Genomic DNA, 10,929 nt, shown 5'->3' with positions numbered 1-10,929 from the left:
ATTGTTTACTTTGATGCTGAAATGGACTACTATATTGAGATCAAAAATAGGGAAATTAGGTATCAAATTAATGAGCATAATCAGCTCTATAACCTACCCAACCATCCTGGGTCTGACAATGCACTGCAAAAGCTATGAAAGCTGTTATTGCGACCTCTGCAAAAACTCTCGCAAAGTATCGCGAAATCTCGTCAGTCTCAAGGGCACAAACTGCGCAAACGTGATTCTGAATAAAATAGTCGTTCGTGCCTCATTATCGCACGCGCTGCGGACTGACTGTAACAGTTACAAGTTGTCTACAGACAACATTAAACATGGTAAATCACAGTCATATTGATAGTACCCATGTGTATAAGCTGAGCTGAGAAGGTTGACTGATGAGGTAGGGTGGTATGACGAAATGAAGAGGGGGGGGGGGGGAGGGGGACATTGGGAAGTCTATTCCAACGTCTTTTACTATAAACTTAGTAGAGTCCCCTATCACTCGGTAGCCTAGAATTATGAATAGTAACCTGGTTAGATCCAGTACATGAAGAAGAAGATAGTGAAAAATACTGTATGGACTTATTGTATTGGCTTTTTGAAGAGTTGCCATGAACTTTTTGTTTGTTTGTTTATACCTTGACCTCTCTGTACAAATCTTTAAAGGACAAGTTCACCTTCATAGACATGTGGATTGAGTGAATGCAGCAATATTAGTAGAACACATCAGTGAGAGTTTGAGCAAAATCGGACAACCCGTTCAAAAGTTATGAATTTTTGAAGTTTCTGCTCAGTCACGGCTGGATGAAAAGACTACTATAGCTTGTGATGTCACATGAGTACAACGACATAAAGAAAGAATAAAGAAAATTGAACATAATTTATTTATTTCCATTTTTCTCTCATAACAAAAGAACACTCGACTACTCTCTTTCAGAAGGCAGGGGGAATAATATTACCCTTAACATACGTCAGTAGCAAGTCGAAGAAATGTGCACTTTATTCAAAAAGTAAAGTTTTGTGAAATTCTCTTTTTATTTTCCTTATATAGTTGTACGCATGTGACATCATACACTGTAGTAGTCTTCTCTTCCAGCAGTGACTGCGCAGATACTTAAGATATTCGTAACTTCTGAACGGATTGTCCAATTTTCCTCAAACTTTCACTGATGTGTTCTACTAATATTGCTGCATTCTCTCAATCCTTATGTATATGAAGGTGGACTTGTCCTTTAATAACAGTTTCAAAACAATCAAATTTCTGTACATTTTGAATGTCCTTTTTTGCAGTGGAGAGTAGAGTGTCTAGAGACCGGTCGACAGTGCTGTTAAACTAAAGGTTGGAGGTGACACCACGAAAGATTTAAAATATGGCATCAATACGGAGACAGCAACGCCTCGTGTCTGTGAAATCACAGTACATGATACGTGACAATGAAACCTTCACTTCCTCGAGTCCGCGTCCGGAAGCTGAGGGCAGAGAAATGACTGGGCTGCCATCATCACTTGAACGTGGACAAACGGGTGGCTTCAGGCAGGCAAGAGCCAACCCGATTTTCTTTGAGAGCAAGAACAGAAATTCCACTGATGTCGCCTATCGTCAAAGACAAAGCCAAAAAGCTCAAAACTTTGAGGACATTCATGAATCAGTACAGCTACAAGAGACGAAGACAGCAGGTAAACATGCCTTGTGATTTTGAACTCCATGAAATGTATAGATTAAGATTTGTGCAATTATTGATAAATGCATATGAAACTCACCATCTTTCTTATTGTTACAAGTATGTTAGTGTCATCTAATGTGCAGAAAAATCATGAAGTTGTTACCATAGGCATTACAGATGAATCAATGTGCAGTTTATGTTCTATAAAGTATACGAATTAAATGACTGTGTTCATGTATACATGATCTGCCTGTCTTCCTATATCTCTGATATTTTTACTTCAAGATCAGTTGCAAGTTTTAAAAGTATGAAACAGTAGTCAGTGTGGCAGTTTTCCAAATTTTCATATGTGTATATCATTGCTCTGTAAATGGTTTCAGTAGTAAGCACATGCTACTGCATTATTCTAACCCATAGTGTGTGCATGCAAACAAGTTTGGGTTTTGTCAATGAGCAGTTAGCATGCAGCTTATTTTTCATGTATGAATTGGTCTTTCAGTCAGTACAGCTGGGGAAGGTCTACTTCAAGAGCTGTATGCAGACCAAAGCAAACGTCTGGAGAAGGCGGAGAACGCCCTCAATGGAGCCCAGAAAGCCAGGGACACGCTCGAGAAAAAATGTATGGAGCTGCAAGCAGAACTCACTGCACAGACTCAGGTGATGATCCAGTCATCTCTTACCTAAGTTTGTGGCTTTTGATGCTTACGAAATGTGCAAATGTAATCCATAATGGCCTTGTTTTGGTCTGTAAAATATATGTACTATTTATGTATTTATTTATTTGTTTATTTATTTATTTATTAGTATGGAGGTAACTTAAGGGCAAGTCTGATTTGGTACCAAACGAAATGTTTTGCATGTTGGGTGTCAAAAATGCTCCATCAAGTTCACAGTTACATTTACACTTTACACACTGAAGGGTAGGAAAAGGAAATCCAACAGATAATGGTAGTGAAGACAAAGTTAGATTTGATAAGAAGTCAATCTTGTCAATGATTATTTGGCTGACAGTAATTCAACTTGAGGTCCTATGGGCACGTCTTATAAGAAAAAATTGTCTCAGTCATATCACTTTAGCATCATTTGGTAATAAGTTCTTGAATGTGCAATACATCAGAGGATGAAGTTGAGGTGGTCAAATTTGTTGCAGTGATCCCAGTCACTACCTCATTTGCATGATGTAGATAGCTGGTTTTGATTGATAGAGCTAAACCTGCATCTCCCAAGTTCAAATCAGGAGTAAACTTCTACATTGATTTCTTTTGATTGTTTAATTGTGCAGGTTAATAAGGAGCTGAAGAAACTCTTGGTAGCTTCAATGGGGGCAGACCTACAGTTGCAACTAGAGGGCATGGCCCGGGACCGCGCCCAACTGGCCCAGGACCTAGAGAACACCATGACGGCCCTCCTCAAAGAGCGCGAATCCCTGGAGAAAGTCAACATCCAGTGTGACGTGTGGAGGAGCAAATTTCTGGGAAGCAGGTACTGGTTGTACTTGTACAGTTTCGATGTGCACAGAGGGCTTCTACAGTATTTCATGAGAATTTAACCCATTGAGGATGAGTCCCGAGTAACTACTGTACGAGCTGAAATTGTCGTGTACAGATATTTTCGCGAATTGCTACATGGAGGACATTTTGGCGTGTTGTTAATTCCGCGGTTGCGAGGGTCTAACTGAACTTAGCTATTTGCGCGTTGTTATTTTCACATGTTGTTATTTTCGCGGTTCAAAGCAATTCACGAAAATGAAACCACCGCGAAAATTTCAGCTCGTACAGTAATACCCAGGCAAGTGTCTATGGGAAATGCGTGTTGTACCAAAATCAGCCCATCCTCAATGGGTTAATTATTCTTCAAGTAAACCCTTTGCTGAGCTTGGCTCTGAGGGAAGAAGATGGTTGACATGTCTCTGCCTGCTTCTGACTTGCTTTCAATAATGACAGTATTGGCAGTAATATTGTAGAAATATCACAAAATACAAGATATGTCAAGCTCTTATTATGATAATGTGTTTGTCGTCTCAAGATTGTAAAAACATGAATCACTTGATGTATGTGTTAGTTGAAGTGTTTTACGACACTTAACAATGCACGAATATTTCTGTTTTCCCTTTTCTGTATTTGATATTAATTTCAAGGCCTCCATTCAACATATTTTATGCTAGATGAATGCAAGAGAATTGTACGCTGTGTTTTCTTTCTATTTTTTCTCAAGGTTAGTTTTAGATGGTCTGCAAATGCAATGCAACATGATTTACCGGATGATGATATCTTGAAATATGATCTTAGAATTACGACTAGATGCCTAGTCAACAATTAATTATGCCAATTTATGTCATTGAAGCTTCTCTTGAATAACCAGTCAATGTCTATCTACTGTAATGAACTTCACTCTTATCTGTATTGTTCCGCTTCTCTACTACTACCAGATTACAGGTAGATGAACTAGTGTCTTCCAGGACACACCTAGACATGCTTCAGCAGGAATCCTGCCACGCCCTTCAGAAGCTCCTTGACGAGAGAGCTGAAATGAGAAGACACATGATGTCCACCAATCGGTAAGAGCATCATCCACCTGTCTCCTTCTCCCTCTCATGCTTGCGGGTTGTGTGCCCCACTTTCAAACCCTCTCATATTCAAATACTCAAGCATTGACATCAGCTGAGAAGACTGAACATTTGTAAATTAGTCCAACTCCAAACCAAAGTTAGAAGCTACTTGAGAGCGCAAGCCTCCACCAGGCCCATAGGGTCAATAATGCCACTTCAACTCTTGCATGTATCCTTGAAAAAAAAAAGGCTGAATCCTAATAATGACATGGGTCACAACACAAAATCAATCACCTGTTCCTTTCACCACAATTGACCTGTCCTGAGTATTTCATAAAAATTATTCATAGCTTTTGAAGTATTATTGCCAGCAAACTTAACTAAACTAAACTAAACAAACAAACAAACAAACAAAAAAGAAATCAAATTAATGAAATTCTTTGCCTGAAGTTGTTTTTCTTTAAATTGTCCTGTCAAGTTGTTTTAATTGCGACTGATCCAAATTACATTGATGTAGGGCAATTTATTAATCAGTTGCAATAAACAAAAGAATGCTGGCAAAAACTCAGTTAAAATCCGTTTTAGTTTTATTATGCATCCTTTAACATTGTCAAAGTATCTTCTCCCTGCCTTGTGAAATATGTACTGTTATTATCAATGGATGATGAGCATGTCTTGGCTAAGGAGTCCGCATGCAGAGCAGCAAATCCTTTTGATGAGACTGTCATGATACAAAAAAAAATATATATATATGAGAGAAAACTTAAAAAGATATCACTCATGCTGACCGGACCTATGATCTTTCCCTTTCTTCCTCGTCCTTCCAGATTGTTACAGTATCTATCCAGGGCTCTACAGAGAAACCACAGCATCACGGAGGAGAGCAGCAAAACGCCGAGCAACGTCATCACGCTTTCCCTGGTCAATGAGCAGCTGTCTTCCACGATCTCCAGTGTTCTCCTGGGTGATGTCGGTCGACACCATCAGGGGCCAGAAGGGGGAAACATTCCTGGTCAGAGGGGTTTTAACTTTGTGGACTGGACGACTGCAGAGATGCTTGCCAAAGATGTAAGATTATTACCTCCGCCAAGGGAGGAGGTTATGTTCTCATTACCGTTGGTTTGTTTGTCCGTGTGCAAAATAACTCAAAAAGTAGTCAACGGATTTGAATGAAACTTGCAGGAAAGATTTAGAATGATACAAGTAAGAGATGATTAAGTTTTGGTAATGATCTGAGAATTTAGGGGAATTTATGAAGGATTTTTTATATTTTGGCAGGAAGGGTCAATGAACTTCGGAGTTCAGGATGTGCGTATTTGAGGTTTGCATGCGTGCACTAAAGTGCGTGCTCTAGTTTCTGCCAAGGTAAGGCACGCCGCGCAGCTGAGGGTTTATGACATAACAAAAGGTTTCTATATTGGGAAATCGAGCGACTTTCAGCACACAATGCTATAAGTACGTATGGGTGCAAATCACTGATATCTCTATGGAAGAACAAGATCAGTGGTGGAAATGAGCTGCATGCTTAGCGGAGGTCTGCGCTCTCAGAGTGCTTTTCTAGTTTCTTTATATTTGCATTTGTTTGTCAAATGATTGAATAATCGAATTGATTAGATAGACAAAACTCACAATGCCAAATATCTGTGTCGTGATTTGGTATATCTTTCAGATAGTGATGTAATCAAAGAGAGCTTAGCTTCAATTGTACTTTTTGTCTTGAAATCGAATTGAAATGTTAGCATTTGACTGGCGATTTGCTAGTTCTTGGTGTCATGCCATTTTTTTTTTTTCTCAGTATTTTCATGTATGGTGGAAAAGATTCTGTTTTTCTTCTTTTATGGACATAGCAAGTTGAAAGTGGCATAGTTGTGTGATCTGAGATTCTTTTCTGTTCACTTAGCTATCATGTTAAGTAAGTGCTGTATCTGACAATAGAAAGGTGCAACTCCTCTCTTTTCTCATATCTCACCAGTTTTTGCTCAGTGTTTGCAGATGTTGTACTTTGTTATTTGCATATGTTCCATAAAAACTATGTTACTTTCAAGGGCTTTCATACAAAAATATCTGCTTGTTTATCTGCAAAAACTACAGATAGGAGAAACTGTTGAAGTTTGGTTGATTCTTAATGATTTCCATTGGTTCCTTGCTTCCTGTCTGCAGATTCTGCTCAACAAGCAGCCAATCATGAAACTTGAACAGATTCAGCAACAAAGTTTCCTTCAGGGCCCTGTCCCCAAGGTCAACATGACCCATCGCTACCACCCTCACACCCGCTATGAGAACATCACCGTCAACTGCTGTAACCGCTGCAAGGGAGAAATCCATGTGGTGTGAAACTCCTTAGGAACAAAGGCTTGACAGCATGGCTTTCATCAGTTTCTGCCAAAAGAGGAACATCCTCAATTTTGAGACATTTTGTGAGACTCTGAGCTGTCATACAGAAACATCCCCATTTGTTACAGCTGTATCAGTGGAATATCAGGCATCAGTGGAATATAAGGCGTCTTTGTAACAGATCATGAAACAGTAAACACTTTTTCCGACGAACTCATATACTGTGACTAGTTGGGTCAATATGAATATCTCAGCTTGGAGAAAGGAGTCTAAATGGAGAAGTATGTGTCACATGGGAACTCACTGATATTTATTTTGCTTTGGTGCATCATTTCATCAGTTTTCATTTTTGGGAGGTAGTACTGGAGTCTCTACATCATGAACACTTGCAACATCCACAACAGGATTTGAGGTTGTGTTAAAAGTTTACATACATGTAGTTACAGTGTCATCAATAACTGTCATAGACTGGAAGATTTCTATACCACAAACATACTTTATAGGTGCTTTCCAGAGGATTTGAGATGATTTTATCAAACAGATACTGACAGTCAGATACAGTTTTAATAAAGCAGCAAAATCCTATGCACATTGAGCCCAATATGTTCTGATATGCTACTCAAGCCCATGTGACTGGTGACAGAGCAGGCTATAGCACAAACATAACAATGGTTGAAGCTGAGCATACACACAACATGCCTGTGTTATGATCAGCTGTAATGAGTTACATGTGTGTATGAATAAGGTATAATTGTCCAGCTATTAGCCAAGTTTGCAAATGTGATGATATGCATGTGCACCATATTGCCATACACAGTATGTAGCAGTAGTTCTACACAGAAGAATTTGTCTGTCTGGAGGAGTTTTGAATCATTTTTTGACATGATATTATTTGGCTCTGAGGTGATTCCGTGAAGCCAGACTTACGGGTGTTGCAAGAAAGTTGCAATCAATTGCATCTCCCAAAATCTATTGCAAAGTTTGCAATAGATATTTGCAATTGATTGCAACTCAACTTTCTTGCAACACCCCCTTAGTCTCCACGGAACATATCCCTGATGACAAGATACAGGCCGATCTTTTGGTCAACAGTAGTTCTAACTTTTTCTCTTGTGTGAAAAGCAATGAGCAGTAGCATTCCACATGAATCACTTTTCACCAGGAAATTAGTTCTGCTTTAATTTCCAGAATAGTTTATTATGGCATGCAGAAAGGTGTGATGATGTGAAAATGTGTAGCTTAATTTGACAAGATTGTTTTATTTGAGTTGAGAAAAATGAGTTGCTATGTTTATTACCGTACATTACTCATATTACCAATTGCCATAAAGAGTGGGTCTAGGAAGGCAGCTGCCTGCTTGGCATGTCACACTGGGGTAGCATTGTAATTTAGTGTATAATACCTTTGTATATTTTGCCTCAATCCCAGCACAATATTTTGGAAACTTCAGGTGTTCATGAAAAAACAGCAACAACAACCTCCATGATTCCAGATTCAAAACAGAAAATTTTTGGTTTGTTATACACACATTTCTTATTATCATCTGTGATAGAAGAGAGCCTTTTCAGATGTTCTGTTTTTCTTTTTGTATGCCATGGTGTACATAATCATACACCCCGTGTGTTCCACATTATTCTGAGACTGCAATGCATGAGCATTTTTGGGAACATTCTACTTTTCAAAGCCATGTAACTTTTTATAGCAGAGCTTTAGTGCAAAAAAAAAAAAAAAAAAAAAAAGAAGACAGCAAAGAAGTACAATCAAGAGAGTATGAACATTCTTTTGAATAAGTGAGCTGAACTGAAAAGTGCAATTTGTATGAACTGTTGTGCTACACATTATAATTTTTATAGCTTTATTTCCGTAGTAATGTCCATCTTGGCTGGAAAACAAGAGTAAAATTGATATAAAAAACACTCAAAGAAAATAGCAAGAGCAAGCAAACCCTAGTGTTTGTGATAGTGCCTTAATTTCAAGAGTCCTGTTTTTGAAAGCCTGGGGTGTTGCAATATCACATAGCTTGAAATACTGACACATGTTTTGCAGAAAATGTGTACACCCACCTTTGCTACACTACTTATATAAGTCATGCAAACTGCACATGCTTAATTATGATGTAATGGTGAAAATATAATGTATACAAGTGAAAAAAGATTTGAGATATTTTTGTACTTGTACATATTCGGACGTTCTGAAGGCTTTGTGATACATTTATGATGAAGCATGTTGCAGCAGTGTAACCTTTGCAGAGAATATGCATCCATACAACCTCTGTTCAATAGCAATTTACTTTTTCTCTTTATATAAAAAAAGGGGGGTTAGGGTTGTTTATCATTTTCCATATTTGCCATTTTCACCGAATCGTTTTTACTGTATGTATCACATAATATCACGCTGTGCCATGAGACTTCATGAAATAAAGGAAATATGAAGTACAGTACATACATAAAGTCCTTAAGAGTGGTATATATACATACTGAAGTCCTTCAATGTTTACATGACTGTTCTCTTTCCATTCATTTTGCATTTCCTGGAAACCTTGAAGCTGTTTTGTTCAGCGCTTGATGCATGAAAGTATGGGGAAACAATGAGACGGTTTCACCCTTAGATTTGAACAATATGTACATTGTATTTCATTCAGTAAAGATCAGGCTTGTGTGCACAATAGATGAATTGAGAATACACTTTGTACATCTGCACACACAAGCACACAGAGACACAGACACACACACAGACACAGACACACACACACACACACACACACACATACACACTCACACACACAAACTTGCTTATCAAGTACTGTAAAGGTTTAAATTTTTGCAATGTGGAAATTTGTGCGCATTTCGCGCAACCAGAAACTAGCACAATGATGAAAGCAAGCAAGTATTTTGGCTTGTTACATATATGCACCACTAATTAATGTCTTGATTCTGCAGAATTAAAAACATGTGAAATTCGTCTTACCTGGCTGAGGGCAAAAAGTTGCTCACATGAAAATATCCACTTTTACAGTAATGACACTTAAGCAGGGAGACTGACACTCGTGTAATACACAAGTGTTTAGTCTACATTGTGATGTATAATAAGTACAGTTACATGTAGTTTTAAAGGTTGTTCTTTTGTTTCTGGTTTTAGTTTTAGTTTGCCTGACAGAGCGCTTTTTGCTCAGCAAGTCTCTTCCTGAAAAAATAAAACAATTAAAATTAATTTTGAAACCAACCCTCATTTCATAACTTTGTACAACAATTGGTGCATTCCTTGGCATGCTTTAGTACTCCATTCACCACAGACATGTCATGAAACTTGCTGATAACAGAAAAGGATTTTATAAGAATTTCTACAAATCTCTTTTCTCCTGCTATAACTCCCAAGTGGGACAGTCACATTATTACATTTGGAGGGTTTGTCCAAATAATAATCAAGTTTTAGAGAAATTGACAGTAGCAAGTCACTGAATACCTTGCCATAGGTGTCTGTATAGGGACATACAGAAATGATGCAGAGAAATAGGTAACTATAATCATATCGTCTATTGAGAATGAGAAGGGCGTTACGTTGTCTTGAACACTACGGGTTTAGTGGCAACTTAATGCCCTTATCATTCTTGACCAACGATATCATAGTTGCCAAATCTAATTGGTTCAAAACAAAAGTTGCTTGAGGAGCAAACTTTTGCAAGCATACATATCCACATGTTAGTGGTGTGGTAATGATTTTAAGGAGCACCTTAATTCCAATATACATGTTTTGTAATATCAGTAGAACACTTTAATAGATCAGTGAAAGTTTTTGGAAAATCAGACAATCTGTTCAAATGTTTATTTGTAACATTTCTGCTTGGTCACTGCTTTATGAGAAGACTACAGCAGTTTATGATGTCACATGCAATATAAGGAGAATGAGAGCAATTCCACAAAATTTCATAAAAAAAAAAAGAGTACGCATTTCTTTGACTTGATATATGCTAAGGGTAAAATAGATTATTGCCCCAGCCTTCTGAAAGAGGCAAGTCAATTAAGTGCTCCATAACAGGAGCGGATCGAGGATTTCTGTAAAGGGGGGGGGGGGGGCGCAACTAATATTTCTGGTGCCAGGTGCGCCCCCCTCTGGATCCGCCACTGTGTAAGAAAAGTGAAAATGTTGAATTGAAAAAAAAGTACATATTTCCTCAACTTGATATATATCTTATTCCCCCTGCCTTCTGAAAGAGGCAATTCAAGTGCTCTTTTATCATGTAAGAAAAGTGAGAATGTTGATTTTATTTATTTTCTTTAAAGGCCTATTGTTCTGCACGTGTGACATCACAAGAAGTTGTACTGAAGGGTGAGTTCCAGTACTCTGTGAAGATATCAGCTTGACTGTAAAGAGAGGATTATTATTACATGTACTATTTTATTA

The 10,929-nt window shown here is 38.1% G+C and overlaps 1 protein-coding gene across 1 annotated transcript; it reads left to right on the top strand.

The window, feature by feature from the left end:
• Positions 1–2,125: 2,125 nt before the first annotated feature.
• Positions 2,126–7,452, top strand: LOC139709979 (golgin-45-like). The gene is made up of 5 exons (XM_071621930.1): positions 2,126–2,303; positions 2,929–3,128; positions 4,075–4,203; positions 5,022–5,262; positions 6,355–7,452. Exons 1-5 carry the CDS (start codon positions 2,268–2,270, stop codon positions 6,526–6,528), a joined length of 780 nt encoding a protein of 259 aa, XP_071478031.1. The 5' UTR covers positions 2,126–2,267; the 3' UTR covers positions 6,529–7,452.
• Positions 7,453–10,929: the final 3,477 nt, after the last annotated feature.

This window comes from Diadema antillarum, unplaced genomic scaffold (genome assembly GCF_040938485.1).
Source record: "Diadema antillarum isolate AM-2024a unplaced genomic scaffold, OU_Dant_1.0 scf00000038, whole genome shotgun sequence".
Classification (NCBI taxonomy): domain Eukaryota; kingdom Metazoa; phylum Echinodermata; class Echinoidea; order Diadematoida; family Diadematidae; genus Diadema; species Diadema antillarum.
The sequence above is the reverse complement of the archived record's forward strand: the minus strand, read 5'-3'. Positions and strand labels throughout refer to the sequence as shown.